General features: G+C 42.1%; 1 protein-coding gene across 2 annotated transcripts in view; it reads right to left on the reverse strand.

Moving 5' to 3' along the window:
* Window positions 1–20,116, reverse strand: part of lmtk2 (lemur tyrosine kinase 2) — a 49,434-nt gene that overhangs the window by 24,945 nt on the left and 4,373 nt on the right. For both annotated transcript variants that reach the window (XM_046304875.1, XM_046304874.1), the window contains exons 2-6: window positions 6,449–6,582; window positions 4,499–4,652; window positions 1,285–1,361; window positions 658–776; window positions 133–220 (exon numbers count right to left, since the gene is read on the reverse strand). In XM_046304875.1, the coding sequence (XP_046160831.1) occupies window positions 133–220; window positions 658–776; window positions 1,285–1,361; window positions 4,499–4,652; window positions 6,449–6,582 (572 nt within the window). The remainder of the gene's footprint in view (window positions 1–132; window positions 221–657; window positions 777–1,284; window positions 1,362–4,498; window positions 4,653–6,448; window positions 6,583–20,116) is intronic.

Below are 20,116 nucleotides of genomic sequence, written 5' to 3' on the forward strand. Positions count from 1 at the left end.
TGGTGGCAGCTGTGGGATTCATCCAAAACATGTTCTGATGTTTTGACTTTTAAAAGGGTTCACTGATAAACTATAATAGTTACTGTATATTGACTCATACAATCATAAATGATAGTAATTGAGGACACTCACCAGCTCGCAGTACTCAAATACCAGCAAGAAGGGGATAGCCTCCACACACTGGCCCAAACACTGCAGGATGTTAGGGTGCACCAGAACTCTATGAAGAGAAACACCGGTTAAGACAATCTACTGTAGTCTATATCACTGATGTGAATACTGGAGGACTTCAGCTGGCATCTCTTCCAGTCCCATTTTGTTACTAAAGTCTAGTGAAATAAGAACACTCTGCAGTGTCCAAGTTAGAAGGCAGAGGGTGCTGCTCCACTAGGAGAAGTCAGGCGTATCGGTCATTATAATACCTTAGTTACTTTATTCAAGTACTGACAGATCCGTTACTCTGTTGTTTTGATTCTTGCTTTAATGCATTTTCTAAATTAATCTGGTGTGTTCCATTTAGCCAATTGTTGGAACTGGGCCTTTGGCAAAATTTTCCTGAAAATCTGAAAATTGCCCTGAAATTGCCATGACAATAAAATAAATGTCCAAAATGCCCCTTCTTTTCAGCCTCTCCCAGCAGACATGCCAGTAGCTCACCTGTAAGGGTCTCCGTGCTGCAAGAAGTCATTCTGCTCCATGGCACTTGCGTTAGCCTTCAGCTCCTTGACCACCACCTTGGCCCCACCCGGGTCTGTGTAGATCTCACTGAGGAGGACCTGGACACACACACACACACACACACACACACACACAGGTTAGAGTGCAGGGAAGGAAACACACAGGAAGCATGTTACGGTGTCGAGCCAAAACACTGGTAGTCTGCAGGAAGGCAGGTCTTTCTGAAAACAAGGGAAGGATTGGGGTGTAGCTAGGGGATGGATGTAGCTACGGGATGGGTGAAAGCCAGGGGAGCCATGGAGAGACAGCATTAATCACAACATAGAACACACTGCCAGGTGGTATAGGACCAGAGGCTGAGGGGCTACTCTAGTCATATTTACCATGTTGATTCATTAACATTGAGCTTCAACTGTGACGAAGTGAGCAGCTGTCTCCTTTTGTTATTACGTACACCAAAACTCAACCCCGGGGTGAAATAGTCGCTCCCTCTCAAACACACTGTACAGGCTACTGGAGACAACTGACTAAGGCGTCTGGAGTAGGGTTGGAATTTTGGGAAAGGTAACAGAATTTTGCGACCTTCGTCAGGAAGAAATGTCTTACCTTGCCAAACCAGCCGTTCCCAATCTCTTGGATGTAGCTGAGACTGTGACGGACCACCTGAGGGCCAGTGGATCCCACTGCGGTGGCCAACAAAAAATAACCCAGAGTTAGTGTGTGATCTGCAGGTATGTCGTAGTACGCAGCATTCTGGTCCCAGACCAAACCATGGTGACACAATGGCACCTGTTTGTTTTTCCTATTTTTATTTATTTAACCTTTATTTAAATAGGCTGTTGCATGATATCAAATGTTAATCTGTATGGTTTTTCCTCTGTGAAGAGATGCAGCCAGGGCATGAGTTCAATCAATACAGAAAACTGGAGCAGTTGTGTTGTTAGTTATCTAAACACAGTAGCAGGATTCTATTCAGATCAGATGCTCAGGTCAGGATATGTTCAAACTGTATTTACTCATTGCAAAACAACAGCAGTGTTCCACATTATGGATTCCCAGGAAAAAGGTACAGGAGTGTTTAAACAAAAGCTTCATACATTAAGATGTTAATCTACTTCCTTCCCATATGAAGCCTGAGCATGTAAACTGAGGCTAACCTTTGACCTTACACAGGGCCCATATGGACCTAGTACAGAAGGAAATATCAGTATTTCTGTCACATGCCACTGAATCTACTTAGAAATGTCTTACAGTACATGAGAAAAACAGCCGGCAGATGTGGCTTCACTGAGCCAAGTTAGCTAACTAAACCAACACAGACATTATGCATGGGTTGCCCACACAATCAGGTCAACAAACCTTGTTGAGGGGACTTAACATCAAAAGTATTCAGAGCTCTAAAGTGAAACTAATTTGGTTGCATATGTGACAAACTATTTTTTGTGCAGCCAGAGATGTTATTTTGGGAGCATTGTGCGACTTGGAAAAGATCTCCCAGATAATAACTGTTGTAGCCTAATGATAAGGCTTCGCCGTACCGTTGTTTCAGAGTGCCCTAGAGAAAACAATCTGATTTGATAGCGTCATGGTTGCACCATTACTACAGAAAAAAACTGCTTGCTTGTAGCCCAACAAGGTCAAAAGATCTGACCAATATTACCGCCTAAACATTTCTATCTTCCTATAGCGGGAACCACATTTTACATTCAAACCATGCCATTGTAAAACTATTCACTAACCATTTATAATTTGTTCAGTCATGTCACCTCATTGGCGAGCTAGCTAACAACCTGGTAACTTTTTTTTTTTTAGTCTTATTTAACTAGGCAAGTCAGTTATGAACAAATTCTTATTTACAATGACGGCCTACCCCAGCCAAACCCAAACGACGCTCGGCCAATTGTGCGCTACCCTATGGGACTCCCAATCACGGCCGGATGTGATACAGCCTGGATTCGAACCAGGGACTGTAGTGATGCCTCCTGCACTGAGATGCAGTGCCTTAGACCGCTGTGTCACTCGGGAGCCGTACCAGTTTATCCAAACATTTTGTAGCACAGAAAGAAAGGAAAAGGGATAGCTACTTCAGAAAATCAATGATCATAACAATGAATGAATGACAGATATCTTGCATGACATCATCGCAAATGGGACATTTTTAAAGAGTGTGTACAATTAAATGTACTGGTTTTACACAATGTAGAAAAAAACTAATATTCCACAAATGAATTATTCATCAACATTTTAGCTTTTATAAAAAACTAATGTCTTTACAGTGTAGGCTGTAAATATAAGCTGTATCTCAATCAATTTTAAAAATCTTATTTTCTGGCGCTCCTAAATGTAATGTGGTGCTTCCTAACATTTTTCAGTTGAGAGGACCACTGCTACCAATAAAAAAAATGTTAATTTAGAGCCCCGAATGCATTACGGACCAGGAAGTAGAATATAAACTCTAGGCCTATATGCACCTCAGACAGATGTGGCCCCATCCTGTCTTCATATGAATCAGTGGGGGTACTGGCTAAGCGCTTGAGTAAATCCTTTACAATAATACATGATAAAATTACAAGGATTTGACCTAGTCCCCAGACAGAAACTGCCTTTGTGCGATAATGCAGTCATGGTTTTGCATCAGTTGTGGACCTAATCTTGATCTTTGCGGGCTGAACATTTTCTTTTTCAAAGGGCCCCTATGATAATCACCCTATCACTCCTTAAATGGAGTGATCCCATCTAGCCATCAAATTAAGTCACAAATCCATAATAAAGTACAAAGACATAAGCCCTGGCCATATGCAATGAACCAAAAGTGAATGAGTCGCTCTCACAACATCGTGTGTGCCTGATACAACAGCATCTGGGAGAGTTTGGAGACTAGCACCTGTCCACTACCCAAGGGGGAGCTACTGAGAATGTAGCACAGTCCTGTTATGCAATGACTGACTGGCACAGCACAAAGGCTATCATACTGCATACGAGAAGCAGAGAAAACACTCCTACTAAGAGAATGACATAAATACTGAATGGCTGATGCGAGGCCATAACAAAGTTTAGCTTTTATGTCTACTTCAAAGGAGCATGTGATGACGTTTACAGACTATAAACTCACTATAATGTCACTGGCTGGAAGCAGGGCTGATATACGGCTTGTCATGTGAGGAATAAACCCAGGGATATAGGCTGCCAGATCATTAGATGTGTTGTTGTCCCCAGGCAGTGCATGACACTGTCCCAATTAAAGTGTATAAAAAAGCAGGCAGGTTGGCATTTATTGGGATGATTTATGTACGAGGCAGCTCCGCAGAGTGGTCACTAGCTGGCACAGCCACAAAGTCATAAAATGTTATTAACCCTAACCACACAGCAAACCTTATGCCCGACCGTAACCTTAAATTACAACCAAAAAGCACATTTTTGTTTTTATACATTTTTCCTTTGTGTCTGGTTCATCTAACGGAAACTGCTCTACTCTGCCTCCAGGACAAGACTCATCCCAATCAACCTGTAAAAAGCAGAGGAGAAAGTCCAAAGGGAATGATGACAGTATCAACTCCACCTGACTGATACAGTAAGACATTCATTCCGTTTGAAAATTAGAAAATGTTTCGCAACAGGAAATAAAAAAAAGTTTCATTTCTTATGTGCGTTTACAGGAAGTCCCTTCCTGTTTCAGTCGGTTTGGTGCCTAATAAACACAACCCTGGATACTGTATGCCAAGTTATGGCAAAGGGTCAGGATTTAAAAAATCTTGGTCCTATGTGTAGTGTGCTGGTAGGACTACGCATCTAAGAAAAGTAAGGGTGTCTGACCCCTGACCTGAGATACGGGGGGGTGTCTCCAGATGGGGGGGTCCGGGCAGGGCCACAGGGGGCACTGCCAGGGTGTACACCTCAGCAGGGGACTGCATGGAGGGGGTGTCTTCAGCTGGAGGGGTGAAGTCAATCTCATCCTCAAAATTGTCCTCAAACTCCTGAAAAACACAATAGTACAACTGTGTTGACCAAACACAGGGATCCTACTTCTGACACCAGTATACGGTATAATTGTATGTGTGTTACATATGGTTGAGGCAGAGCGAGATTAACATGTTTAATCCTTGAACTGGACCAAAACAGAATTAACATATTAGCATTTTTTTGCACATCATGTTCAAATCATTTAAGTGACTAACATTTAGTTGAGATACTTTTGTATTACTTGGACATGTGAGAAAAATGCTAATATCATGACTTGAATGGGATTTGGATTTGTGCCACAAATGCTAAAACATTAGCATTTGGAAACAGTGCCAGGGAAACTAAACCAAAGCATGGATTTACTTTGTCAGACTTCGACCATAGACTGCTTAGGAAACCAACGTCCTTATTTAATTTTGGTGAAATATCCCTTTAACTCGTTACATTAATCATAGCCAATATCTGAAAGCAAGGGTTCTAAAATTCTGGGTCACAGCAGGTAGCCTAGTGCTAGAGCATTGGACCAGTAACCGAAAGGTTGCTTGATTGAATCCCCGAGCTGACAAGGTAAAAATCTGTCGTTCTGCCTGTGATCCAAACAAGGCAATTAACCCACTCTTCCCCGGTAGGCCATTATTGTAAATAAGAAATTGTTTTTAACTGACTTGCCTATTTTTTTAAAAAAAAGGTATAATTTAAAAAATGTAAACAATTTCAAATTAATGGCCTACAGAGTAGAGGTCGACCAATTATGATTTTTCAACGCTGATGCCGATTAATCTGACAATTTTTTACATTTGTAATAATGACAATTACAACAATACTGAATGAACACTTAATTTAACTTAATATAATACAAAAACTAAAATACATTTAGTAAATAATGAAACGTGTTCAATTAGGTTTAAATAATGCAAAAACAAAGTAAAAGTGCAATATGTGCCATGTAAAAAAGCTTCAATATTCCCAGGTAAGAAGTTTTAGGTTGTAGTTATTATAGGAATTATAGGACTATTTCTCTCTATAACATTTGTATTTCATATACCTTTGACTATTGGATGTTCTTATAGGCACTTTAGTATTGCCAGTGTAACAGTATAGCTTCCGTCCCTCTCCTCACCCCTACCTAGGCTCGAACCAGGAACACATTGACAACAGCCACCCTCGAAGCAGCGTTACCCATGAAGAGCAAGGGGAATAACTACTCCAAGTTTCAGAGCGAGTGACATTTGAAACGCTATTAGCGAGCACCCAGCTAACTAGCTAGCCATTTCACATCGGTTACACCAGCCTAATCCTGGGAGTTGATAGGCTTGAAGTCATAAACAGCTCAATGCTTGAAGTATTACGAAGAGCTGCTGTCAAACGCACTAAAGTGGATATATATCGATGGAATTAATCGAACAAAAGGACCATTTGTGATGTTTATGGGACATATTGGAGTGCCAACAGAAGAAGCTCGTCAAAGGTAAGGCATGATTTATATTTTTATTTCTGCATTTTCTGTCGCGCCTGCAGGGTTGAAATATGCTTCTATCTGTTTACGGAGGTGCTATCCTCAGATAATAGCATCGTTTGCATTCGCAGAAAATCCTTTTTGAAATCTGACATGTTGGCTGGATTCACAACACGTGTAGCTCTAATTTGGTATCTTGCATGTGTGATTTCACGAAAGTTTGATTTTTATAGTCATTTATTTGAATTTGGCGCTCTGCATTTTCTCTGGCTTTTGGCCAGGTGGGACGCTAGCGTCCACATATCCCAGAGAGGTTAAGCCTACTACGTGTTGTCAGGTGCCTGAGAATCTCACCTTGAAATTGACTTCCCGCTCCTTGCAGCAGGTCACACAGTTCACCAGCAGGGCCACCAGGACAAGCATGGCACTCAGTGACACAACCACAGAGAGGTGTAGAGAGACAGACGGCTGGCCACCTGCAGTCTCCCCTGAAAACAGACAGGTCAAATAATATTAGTTCTGCCATACAGCGTTGTGCTGAGCAGCTCAAAAGTTCATATAAGAATAAGTATTGTACATGCCACTGGGACAGTGAATGGTGTTATGCAGCGCTGCAAGCGCAGATATGCCTCTATTTGATAGGCTTGTGTTCCTCGCCAGTAATGGACATTAACAAAAAAATCTAAATGTACATTCAATTGCGATGCCTGGTATTCATATAGGCCTAGGTGTTTCCTTATGATGATCACATCCTGTTTCCGGTGTCACGTTCTACAATAACTCAGAGGCCAGAACAAGCTGAGGCTTGAGAGGTCTATTTCTCTTTGACCATTTCAATGCCACCTCGAACCCTTCCCCACTCACCCTCCTTCCCATTAGTATATCAACTGGCTGACATGGTCCACACAGAGCAGTAAAACATGTTGGTTGCTGGAGATGCTGGGCCAGCAGTTCAGATGTCAAGTGTGCTGACAAGATCCTCTCTCCACCCCCTCACCACTGTCACCACAGCCCTATCAACAGAGGCTGGACTGACTGACCCCTATCACCACCACCATCCTCCTCCAAAAATACATGTTTACACAACAAACCACTCACAAACAAGTACGGACACCAACTCATTCATTCCTGATACACTTCATCTAGACCTGATACAGACCTGCACTATCATATAAGATGGAGAAGTGTTTACAATCTCAGTAACCAGTACCACACCAGCATGACAGTTAAAGGTTATATTTAAAAAATAATTTAAATGTAAAGGATTTAAATGTAACCTTTATTTAACTAGGCAAGTCAATTAAGAACAAATTCTACCCTGGACAAACCCGGACGACGCTGGGCCAATTGTGCGCCGCCCTATGGGACTCCCAATCACGGTGGGATGCGATACCGACTGGATTCGAACCAGGGACTGTAGTGATGCCTCTAGCACTGAGATGCAATGCCTTAGACAGCTGCTCCACTCGAGAACCCAGATATAGGCTAATGATTCTATGTCAGTAATCTGATTCTCCACACATTCTATCTGGAACACAGGCTACCCTCTGACTGCTGCCCCAGCCCTGTGTCAGATACTCCTGTCTCACTGTATGTCAATATCCTGAAGTGGCTTCATCATCTCCTCATCACCTACCTGTCATGATGATATAGCACTATATACACACAGGACAGGTGAAAGAAATATGGAAGATGCCTACTGGGTATTTTGCCTTCACCTCTCCAGTTTTTTTACATCAGTTGTTTGAGGAAATTAGATGAGGAAGGGAACATAAGAGTCCACTTTTGACCATGGATAGCCTATGCACTTAGTTTAGGTAGGATTGTCATGGTTCCGTGTTTAACTACACACTAGTATTTTAAATGAAGTGAGCCCTAGAGCTTTAATAAGCCAGAGGAAATAGCCTGGGAGAACTGGCCAACAGAAACCCTAGTAGTATCACTGTGGTCAAACAACTGGTGCTGCCGTACACAGAGAACTCAATCAGGCCAGTCAGACTCATCAGTGCAGCGCCTTGGGGACCAGTAGATATGATTCATTGTGTCAGCCATAATTTTAGGTTCACTTCACCACGCTACAACTGATACTACAGTAGCCTTAGCTATAGGCTACTACCATTAGCAGCAGCCAGTCTCCGTGGAAACCAATACATACCCTCTCCATCTATCAACACCAACAGTAGCCTTTTGAAAAGGAAGTATTACAACCAAATAAGACTAGCCTACTAAAATAAGTGACTTCCAAGATAGGCCTAAACCACAATTACTGAATGGCTTATGTTGCCAGAGAGTGTTGTAGTAGTAGTAGAGCATCTCCACGTAAAGGACCCATGAGAACCAACATGTGAAGTTCTTAGGAGAATGTCAAATTGGATGTCAAATGAACACTAAGAGTGTATATTTCTGAGATATTAAGGCATATATAAATGTTTGAACCATTTACCATCCTAAAAATTTGGAATAAGCAAAGGCTTTGATTTCTGGTCAAGCAGATTGAAAATGGGTCTTTGACAACATCTACCAGTAGTCTTAAAAAGGTAACAGAAATACAACATAACACAATCATTAAAGACCCCTGCCAACTAATATTAACACATATTTAGTTTTGGACAAATTAGTTTCCTTCTGTAAGTTTAAGAAACATTGCCTTGTAATTTTGTTCCAAAATCCTACATATCTTTAAGATATTTTCGAGTTTCTCTCGCTCATGAGGATAATAAAAGTTTGCAGAAGTAACATGGACATTGAAAAGTAGTTGAAATTTAGTCAGTTTGCTCTGACTGGACCAAATCTGAACCAATCAGACATGTTTCACAAGTTTGGACAGCACAGCACAGTACAGTAGAGAACAGTACAGAACTGCACCGAGCTAAACACTCTACTGATCTCTACTGTGATGTCCAAACTTGTGAAACAGATGTCTGATTGTTTCAGATTTGGTCTGGATCAACCAAATGTGGCGGTGTTTGGGGACGGAGCTCATTACAAAAGCCAATGTGTAGAATAACACCCAAATATATATTTCTACCTTTGTGTACCTATTCAACCATGAAGAGAATGAAATTCATATCCATAATTATGCATTTCTGTATACTACAGATCAGGGGCCCATGATGTAATTCCTATACTGTAATTTAATTATGTAAACCTAGTTATTCAAAAACCAATATGCATGTTTTCAAACTCAAGGTGTCATGTCATAGGTGACACCCCAGCCTTTCTGCAGAAGTCTTTGAATCTAAATTCTGAGCAGATATTTAACAGGGTTTTGGAGAACGTGGTCGCATAAAAAAAACTTTTTCGCGTAATTGTTACCAAACTTTGCATCTGCACAGCCTTTGCAGTGTTTTTTAAAATGTTCTGTGTAAATTGGTCAAAGTAGTTATTGTGCAAAGAGTTGTATGGTTTATTAAACTTTGAAAAATCTGAGTCAACGCATAATTCAGTTACCATGTAATTGCCCAGTAGGCCTACAGATATGTGTTAAGGGCACCTTGTATGCAAGTAGACTAAACCACAGGCAAAACAGAAACATGTAAACACTGGGCGTGAGTTCCACGTAAATCAGTGTTTGCTTACTGTGTCCTTCCACTCTGAAGCGACTGTGTAAGCGTATTTGTCAAACAGTCAGGACGTGAAACATTTTATAATGAACAGAAATTAAAATGCAACATGTGGAGATTTGGTCCCATGTTTAATGAGCTGAAATAAGAGCCCAGAAATATTTCAAGGGCACAAAAAGCTTATTTCTCAAAAAATGTGTTTATATCCATTAGTAAGCATTTCTTCTTTGCGAAGATAATCCATCCAACAGGTTTGGCATATCAAGAAACTGATTAAACAGCATGATCATTACACAGGTTCACCTTGTGCTGGAGGTGGTAAAAGGCCACTAAAATGTGCAGTTGTCACAACACAATGCCACAGATGACTCAAGTTGAGGGAGCTTTCAATTGGCATGGTGACTGCAGGAATGTCCTACTTCCCGAGAATTGAATATGAATTTCTACCATAAGGCACTTTCAATGTTGTTTTAGGGAATTTGGCAGTACGTCCAACCTTTCTCACAACAGCAGGCCACATATAACCCCACACCAGCACAGGACCTCCACACCCAGCTTCTTTAACTGCAGGATCGTCTGAAACCAGCCACCCGGACAGCTGATGAAACTGAGTTTGCACAATCAAAGAACTTCTGCACAAATGGTCAGAAACCGTCTCAAGGAAGCTCATCTGCGTGCTCGTTGTCCTCACCATGGTGTTCACTTCACTGCAGTTCAGCATCATAAACAACTTCAGTGGGAAAATGCTCACCTTCAATGGCCGCTGGCACACTGGAGAAGGGTGCTCTTCACGGATGAAACACGGTTTCAGCTATACTGGGCAGATGGCAGACAGCGTGTATGGTGTCATGTGGGCAAGTGGTTTGATGATATCAACGTTGTGAACAGAGTGACCATGGTGGGGTTATGTTATGGGCAGGCATAAGCTACAGACAATGAACACAATTGCATTTTATCGACGGCAATCTGAATGCACAGAGATCCCGTGACAAGATCCTGAGGCCCATTATCGTGCTATTCATCCGCCACCATTATCTTATGTTCAGCATGATAATGCACAATAATACACAATTCCTGGAGCTGAAAATGTCCCTGTTCTTCCATGGCCTGCATAAATCAGACATGTCACCCATTGAGCATGTTCAGGTTGCTCTGGTTCGATGTGTATGACAGCGTGTTCCAGTTCCTGACAATATCCAGCAAATTCGCACAGCCATTGAAGAGGAGTGGGCCAACATTTCAAAGGCCACAATCAACAACCTGATCAACTAACTATGCAAAGGAGATAAGTCGCGCTGCATGAGGCAAATGGTGGTCACAACAGATACTGACTGGTTCTCTGATACACACCCACTAAGATTGTGACCAACAGTTGCCTATCTGTATTCCCAGTATGTGAAATCCATAGATTAGGGCCTAATGAATTGATTTGATTTGACCGATTTCCTTGACTGAACTTTACCTCAGTAAAATCTTTGAAATTGTTGAATGTTGCCTTTATATTTTTGTTAAGTATACATTGCTAATACAAATGACAGAACTTCCCTAGTACATGTGTAACCTTGTTTACTACACTTTCATTTACAACTGAAAGCACATGAAAAAGCATCTCAGTTACAAAGCCATTGACAATAGATTGGTTTAAGCTTCAGATTCATCTTGTTGTGTTTTGCCGGCACGCCAGTTGGAGGACCACTGTAGTGGTGAATGACAGAGGCAGAGACAGTGGTCAGGTACCAATCCGATCTACAGATGCTGTCTTGAGTGGCTTCCTTTCCTTCTGCATGTGACAGGGACATTGAGTGAGCCACAGACTATTGATGCCACCTCGTCATAAACCTCCTGGGCAGTATTGATCATTTCCTCTCAGCTCGAGCATGGCATGAGCCTGGCACAGGAAGCTAGTAGCTCTAGCAGTGCACGACTGCACGCAAGCCTATCAACGAACACAGCCTCTTCCTATCTAACCTCACTTTTATAGGTCACAGAAACAAGAGGTGACACTCCGGTCCGAACCCCAGTGGTCCCATCGGAGTTGAGAGTCGTAGCTACATACAAAATAGCTAACAGAAGAACACCACTCTGTCGGTCAGTGAAAGTGATTTTCCACACTTCACTCAACAATTGAATATGTCTTAGTGTCTTATATAATCCAGAGAGAGAGACACGTTTGTGGTACAGTGCTAAAAGACAGCCACGAGGAAGCAGTGAAACATTTATGAATGGTGAATAAAATATTCAGGGGCCTGCCATCCAAACAGTGGCCCTGGTGATGTTGCTCTACACCTACATACATCCTGAGTATAGGTCAACAACACAAGTGTTTTCCCCACCTGACAAATACAGTTTGTAGGCTAGTCAGTGCAGTGAAGTGAGAGGAAACGGTGTAGCCTAGCTGCCAGGGCTGGAGGAGAAGGGTGCTGCAGAAGAGGGGTTTGTACTGGGGAATCTGTAAAAGGAGATGCTGACCTTTTCTTAGCCTTGACATAACACACAGATCTGGGACAACTCCAATGGCATGATAGCACAAACAGATCTGGGACCAGGCTACACATTGCGTGCGCAAAATCAGAGTGACTAGAATTGATGAATGAATAGTGACGAAGTTCAGCTTTGTTTGGTTGATCTAGCTTTTAGACTGTTTCTTGCTATTTAATTTGAGTCATAGGCCTTTGTCTTTGGAAACACCAGAACTTGGCTGCCTCACTCAAGAATGTCATAAAGTTTCTGACCGTAACCATAGTCCATTTTCTAGCCTGATGGAAGCTACTCCTCACTAAAAGGCACATGAGAGCCCGCTTGGAGTTTGCCACAAGGCACCTAAAGGACTCTCAGACCATAAAAACAAGATTATCTGGTCTGATGAAACCAAGATTGAACTCTTTGGCTTGTATGACAAGCGTCACATCTGGAGAACACCCAGAACCATCCCTATGGTGAAGCATGGTGGTGGCAGCATCATGCTGTAGGGATGTTTTCAGCGGCAGGGACTGAAAAGACGAACAAAGCAAAGTACAGAGATCCTTGATGAAAACCTAATCCAGAGCGTTCAGGACCTCAGACTAGGGCGAAGGTTCACCTAACAGGACAAGGAACCTTAGTACCTTGCCAAGACAACGCAGGAGTGGTTTCAAGACAAATCTCTTGAACCCGATCTGACATCTCTGGAGAGACCTGAAAATAGCTGAGCAGTGACCATTCCCATCCAACCTGACAGAGCTTGAGAGGATCTGCAGAGAGTATCTGCAGAGAGTAAATGGGAGAAACTCCACAGATACAGGTGTGCCAAGCTTGTAGCATCACACACACACAACACGACTCGAGGCTGTAATCACTGCCAAAGGTGCTTCAACAAAGTAAAGGATCTGAATACTTAGGTGTGTGTGTGTGATATATGCCAACATTCCTAAAAATCTGTGTTTGCTTTGTCATTATGGGGTATTGTGTGTAGATTGGGGGGGGGGGGCAGGACAATTTAATCCATTTTAGAATAAGGCTGTAACCTTTTTAAAATGTGGGGAAAGTCAAGGGGTCTGAATTCTTTCCGAATGCACTGTACCTTTCCCCTTTAAAACACAACGTTGGCTAATGATAAACCAGAACAAAAACAGTTGTTTAATATGTCAAGGAATGTTTCAAACTATTTTCTCCTTCCTGGTTTACAGTCTAACCAATCAGAGTCAGGAGCCTTGACTTAAGGTACAAAGTGTGATTATGTTATTGGAAGCTCAAGCACGGCTTGTTTACTATTAGCCCATAAAATGTCTTCCCCCATGTCTAATCCACTATTGCAAATTCCTTATGGCGAGCATGTTTGGTGTGGTGTGTCACCCACAAACTACAGCCAGTGTGCAGTCAGTGCACCCACCCACCAACCACATACGCTTTAGGGGGTTCCAGGCCGTGTATGTCTCCCTGGCCTGCTGTACGCGTGTGATGACAGAGGAGCAGCGAGAGCCAGGCAGCGCTACACTGGCGGCAGCGTAGGGATCAGCTCTCCCTCCGTTAGCCTTAGAGTCATGGGTTTATATTATGACTTGGCACCACCACCAAATTACCCAACTGCTTCTCAGTAGGGCCCATAGTCCCGTACGCAGGGAGCTGACAGATCTTATTTCGGTTCCCTGCATATTTTAGTGATCTTTGTTCGCACAGAGGGGCTGACCCATTTTCACAGGGGGTATAACTCTCCAATGCACTCAGTCCCTACAGCTGATGACACAACATTATTTGGGTTCCTGCACTAAAGAGGATGGTTTTGTCTGCTTTAGGCCTAGATCGCAAACTGTCTATGGTGAAGTAGCCCAACCCAACTATTATCATATGACGTACTGCACGACAAGGCAATGCATCAAACCACTTACTTAGGTTAGTGTGACCACCAGACCATGCATGATGTTAACCTAGGTCATTTACCATTTAGACCAGACTTGCTTCACAACAAATGACATCTCCCTTGATGACAGGTCCCCTGCTCTCCCGATGTAATCATGGAACAAGTATGAACATTTGTTTGGAAGGAGTGCACCACATCCTAATAACCTCCATTATAACATTAGGACTAAATAGGACCATACATTATGCACATTCATGTTTTAGGCTCAATCTCAATCTAATTTTCCTGTATGCATACTATAAGGACTGCATAGACAATATGAAAAGCTATGCCTAAATAATTACAAAAGACTAATGAAACGAAGACTCACACCTGTTGCCATATGTCCTATTAGGGCTGGGTGGTATACTGTATTTTACTATATACCAGTATTGCTACACAGACCGGTTTGCGTTTTCACTTTATCTTCTATAAAAGTGTTTCAATGTTTGGTTTGTTAAATGTGATACACTACTCTCCCTTGTGTAACGTCTACTTGAGTCGTCTCTCTCCGCTCCCCATCTCTCTATATGCCGCTTTCTACAGAGACCTAGCCCTGCCCCGTCGCTCAAGGAGCGCAGTTGTTGCTTGATCATGAGACCACTTGCATTCAGTCTACAAGGTCAATTCAGCACATGCAACAAGATGTTCATGACAACGATGCGGTTTCCACTTTGCTTCTTAATATAAATCTACAAGTGTTACACAATTATACTACTAGTTTGATTTTATTGGCTGCAAACAGCTAGTTTGTCTTTTCTTAGCAAATTGCGGCTAGATCTTGTTAGCCGCTAATGCTAATCATTAGCTAGCTAATACCAGTGATGGTGTAGGCCAACTAAATCAAATTAGAATTGGCGAAGCATGAATATGTTAGCTACATGTAGCCAACGGTTATAGAGAACTTTAGGAAACACTAACCAACACTTTGGTTCCTGCCCTGTCATAATGACTCTTCCCTGGCTTATTCATTAGTTGTCATGTCAAACTATGCTTTATTCAAAGTGCCCACTATTATATTCTAACTACAGAATTAGAATAATCATTATATTTCCAAAAGTTCAGCCAAATGTTTTGATCTAAATCCTAAGTCAAATCACAACTGCAATATTTGGTTACAAATTTGGCCTAGATTTGTTGCCCATATTGTGCAGCCCTACATAACAATGTTGAAATGATCGCAAATGTGTGCAGGAAATGCAGAAATGTATGAAAAATATTTGGGGTTGAAGTTTTATTGAACAGTATATAACAATCAATCAGAATGGAGAAAGCCTCATGGAATGTATGTGTTGTCACCATAGGGTCTCACAACTCAAAGCAAATGTATAACTTTTATTTTTCAAAAAGAATAAAATAATGTCAAATGCATTAATAAAATTGATATCGCCCAACCCTATTGGCCATCAAAGAGAGACCAGTGTGTTCCACATAGAGATTGGTGGGGTGATCCTCTCCCAACTAGATACACAGAAGCATGATTCCGTGTAAGTGGGGCTTCTCTATGTACAATTTCACTGGTGCAAAAATAGGAATAGCCAACTCCCATTAAAGAAAAAACATTTGCCGTCTGTGTGGTACTCTGCTCCGGTTCACAGTTAAAATTGTCAATGGCATCAAGCCAAATAAACATGCATGTAGGCTATGGCATGACAGCGATTGCAATCACATGGTTGGCTACAACACAATGTTTTCAGCTTGGCTGGCAGGTTATTGTGTCAATGTCAATCTATAACAAATTAATACACCACTTTAAACATGTAGCTTTGTAAAGCTGTTCAGTGTTATGCAGGAACCATAACAGTAGCTCTTAAATGTAGCCTACTCTGGTCACCCCATGTAATTGGTTGTAAACTGAAGTGAAATTTAAGCATCTCTCGATTTTAAATACATGTGACAGAGTAGCAGTTGAGCAAAGCCTGACTACAACCCCAGGCGTATCTCCAGAAATATAGTAGAGGATATTGTAAAGGCAGCTGTAGGATCCCCCTAGTGCCCCAGGTCATCTATGGGCAGTAAATCAGTGCTCAGTCGGGTGGAAGGCCATGGCCAGCACGGCCACAGTACTAGGCCTACAGGGAGACCCTTTCTGATTGTGACAGAGCAGGGAGGGGCAAAAAGCAGACCGTGGGAAGCCCCCCCCCCCTCATACATACACTACCATTCAAAAGTTTGGGGTCACTTAGAAATGTCCTTGTTTTTGAAAGAAAAGCACATTTTTGTCCATTAAAATAACCTCAAGTTGATCGGAAATACAGTGTAGACATTGTTAATGTTGTAAATTATTATTGTAGCTGGAAACAGCTGATTTTTAATGGAATATCTACATAAGCGTACAGAGGGCCATTATCAGCAACCATCACTCCTGTGTTCCAATGGCACGTTGTGTTAGCTAATCCAAGTTTATCATTAAAAAAAGGCTAATTGATCATTAGAAAACCCTTTTGCAATTATGTTAGCACAGCTAAAAACTGTTGTACTGATTAAAGAAGCAATAAACTGGCCTTCTTTAGACTCGTTGAGTATCTGGAGCATCAGCATTTGTGGGTTCAAATACATGCTCAAAATGGCCAAAAACAAACTACTTTCTTCTGAAACCCGTCAGTCTATTCTTGTTCTGAGAAATGAAGGCTATTCCATGCAAATAATTGCCAAGAAACTGAAATGTTAGTTTCTCTCTCTGCTGTCAGGAGGGGGGCAGTTTAAATGTTTTCCTTGCGAGTGTTGTCTTAGGTCTCTATGTAGTGTTGTGTCTCTTGTTGTGATGTGTGGATTGTCCTACATTTTTATTTTATTTTTAATCCCAGCCCCCGTAGGAGGCCTTTTGTTGAATTTGTTCTTAACTGCCGAGTTAAAGGTTAAATACATTTTTAAAAGGGGGGGGGGCAGATTCTTTGTGGCCCCCTCACTCATCCCTATGATAAAGGAACTGTTCAGATGCTGAATGTGGCATGGTGTGCTGGGTACTCCGGACTGTTGAAAAGCCATGAACGGTATAGGCTTGGGCGATATACCCTTTAACTTCTTTGGGACAGGGGGCAGTATTTTCACGTCCGGATTAAATGCGTGTCCAAAGTAAACGGCCTGCTACTCAGACCCAGAAGCTAAGATATGCATATTATTAGATTTGGATAGAAAACACTGAAGTTTCTAAAACTGTTTGAATCATGTCGGAGTATAACAAAACTTATTTGGCAGGCAAAACCCTGAGGACAAACGGGTATTTTTTTATTTTTTTTAGGTCACTCTTTTCAATGGGTTTTCATTGGGAATCCAGATTTCTAATCGACTTTCCTGCCAGAATGAGGCTCCAGTCTAGTGTACTCTTTGTTAGAGGCGCGTGACCTGAAATGCACGCTCCACTTTGTTTTCCTCCGGTATTGAAAACAGATCATCCAGTCTTCAATTTTATCAATTATTTACGTTAAAAAATACCTAAAGTTGTATTAGGAAAGTAGTTTGACATGTTTGGACAAAGCTTACAGGTAACTTATGAGACATTTTGTCATGTTGCGCGACTTGGAACCAGTGTTTTTCTGGATCAAACGCGCAAATAAATGGACATTATGGATTTATATCGACGGAATTAATTAAACAAAAGGACCATTTGTGATGTTTATGGGACATATTGGAGTGCCAACAGAAGAAGCTCGTCAAAGGTAAGGCATGAAATATATCTTCATTTCTGCGTTTTGTGTCGCGTCCACTGGGTTGAAATATGCTTTCCTCTCTTTGTTTACTGGGGTGCTATCCTCAGATAATAGCATTGTTTGCTTTCGCCGAAAAGCCTTTTTGAAATCTGACACGTTGGCTAGAATCACAACAAGTGTAGCTTTAAGTTTGTATCTTGCAAGTGTGATTTCATGAAAGATGTGTCAAGATGTGTCAAATAAATTATAAATTATATCCACCTGTACCTGTTTCACTCCCTAACAGTACGGCCCCTCCCCCCACCTGCTGGAGCAGCACCCCTGCCCCCCCTTGCACTTTATCAACTCCAGTTAATAAAGTCGCTTTTAGTTTTTTTTTAAGGCTTTTCTGCTGCGTCCCCCACTCAGAACTGATCGAACCGGGTCTGGATCTGACCAGGTCTATAAGGAACAGGTCTAGTTGTCCTTGGGTTTATTCAGAACGTGTCTCTATATTTAAAATATATTTATGCATATCAGGTCTGGGTGGGAAAGCCCCGGGTCCATTTCGGAATGGGTCCAACTTTTTGGCGCTGTGAAGACCTCTAGCTCAGGGCTCCAGCTATGCATTTGGTTTGCTAATTGGCTAGCTAAGTGTCTAGATCAAGCTTCTTGGTTACAGAAGACACATTCAACTCTCTGGGTTGGCGCCCCCCCTTGGGTTGTGCCGTGGCGGAGATCTTTGTGGGCTATACTCAGCCTTGTCGCAGGATGGTAAGTTGGTGGTTGAAGATATCCCTCTAGTGGTGTGGGGGCTGTGCTTTGGCAAAGTGGATGGGGTTATATCCTTCCTGTTTGGCCCTGTCCGGGGTGTCATCGGATGGGGCCACAGTGTCTCCTGACCCCTCCTGTCTCAGCCTCCAGTATTTATGCTGCAGTAGTTTATGTGTCGGGGGGCTAGGGTCAGTTTGTTATATCTGGAGTACTTCTCCTGTCCTATTCGGTGTCCTGTGTGACTTTAAGTGTGCTCTCTCTAATTCTCTTTCTCTCTTTCTTTCTCTCTCTTGGAGGACCTGAGCCCTAGGACCATGCCTCAGGACTACCTGACATGATGACTCCTTGCTGTCCCCAGTCCACCTGGCCGTGCTGCTGCTCCAGTTTCAACTGTTCTGCCTTATTATTATTGGACCATGCTGGTCATTTATGAACATCTTGGCCATGTTCTGCACCCGGCAAAGCCAGAAGAGGACCCCACATAGCCTGGTTCCTCTCCAGGTTTCTTCCTAGGTTTTGTCCTTTCTAAGGAGTTTTTCCTAGCCACTGTGCTTCTACACCTGCATTGCTTGCTGTTTGGGGTTTTAGGCTGGGTTTCTGTACAGCACTATGAGATATCAGCTGATGTACAAAGGGCTATATAAATAAATTTGATTTGATGATTCAACACCCTCCTGGAACAAGATCTCTGTTGCTTAAATGGTTTTGTGCAAACCATAGGAGTTCATTTTAGCAGTTTCCTTGTCTCCATCAGTAAAACCAACGCTGCATCCAATATTGCTCCACATCTTACTGTATGTTGTGTGGTGAACTGTAATAAAACTAAAACAACGCCAAGGTAAATGATTCACCTGTGCTGATAATGGGATGTTTGAGGTTACATATTAGCCTACAAGGGCATCACTAGAATGCAATGCACACACCGTTTACCTTTTTCCCTTATGGCTACTCATAGCCTAGTCATTGTCAGTGAGTCCAGTGTTCTAGGAAAGCACAATGCAAGGTTTAAAAGGGAGGCCATTCATCTGCTCTCCTCTGTGTGGTTGTTTATCACGTCCATACGAGTCTCACTCAGTTATGTCATAAATGCGCAAGCAGTGCTAATGCATATTGTGCTGCTACATAGCAAGCACTGTACTGTTGAATTCTTACACCAAGTGAATTGTGTGAATTCTTTACAACAATGGAAATTACCAATATGTCATCACAACACAAGTGATCAATCATTTGTTACTACATTGTGAGGCCTAATGGTTGTTGAAATGACAATAGTTTAGCCTATTTATTAGAGCTGCACGCTTTGGACAAAATCTTTAATTGAGATTTTTTGGGGGGCCAGATTTTGCATCTATGAATCACAACTTTCAAACACTTCGTGAAAACTTGGTAATGTCACCAGACATACTGCTTTCCCAGGAACAGGCCCAAAGCCCCGTCATTTGCATGAAGAGACGATGGAGAAAAATTGTGCTGTCTCCTGAGAATTCATAGGTGATCTAATAAACCCCCCCCTACCTTCCATTCTACTAGCTAACGTGCAATCGTTGGAAAATAAAAATCGACCGACCTACATGGAGGATTAAACTACCAAAGGGACATTAAAAACTGTAATATCTAATGCTTCACGGAGTCATGGCCGAACGACAACATTATCAACATACACCTGGCTGGTTATACACTG

This window comes from Oncorhynchus gorbuscha, linkage group LG16, assembly GCF_021184085.1.
Source record: "Oncorhynchus gorbuscha isolate QuinsamMale2020 ecotype Even-year linkage group LG16, OgorEven_v1.0, whole genome shotgun sequence".
Lineage (NCBI taxonomy): Eukaryota > Metazoa > Chordata > Actinopteri > Salmoniformes > Salmonidae > Oncorhynchus > Oncorhynchus gorbuscha.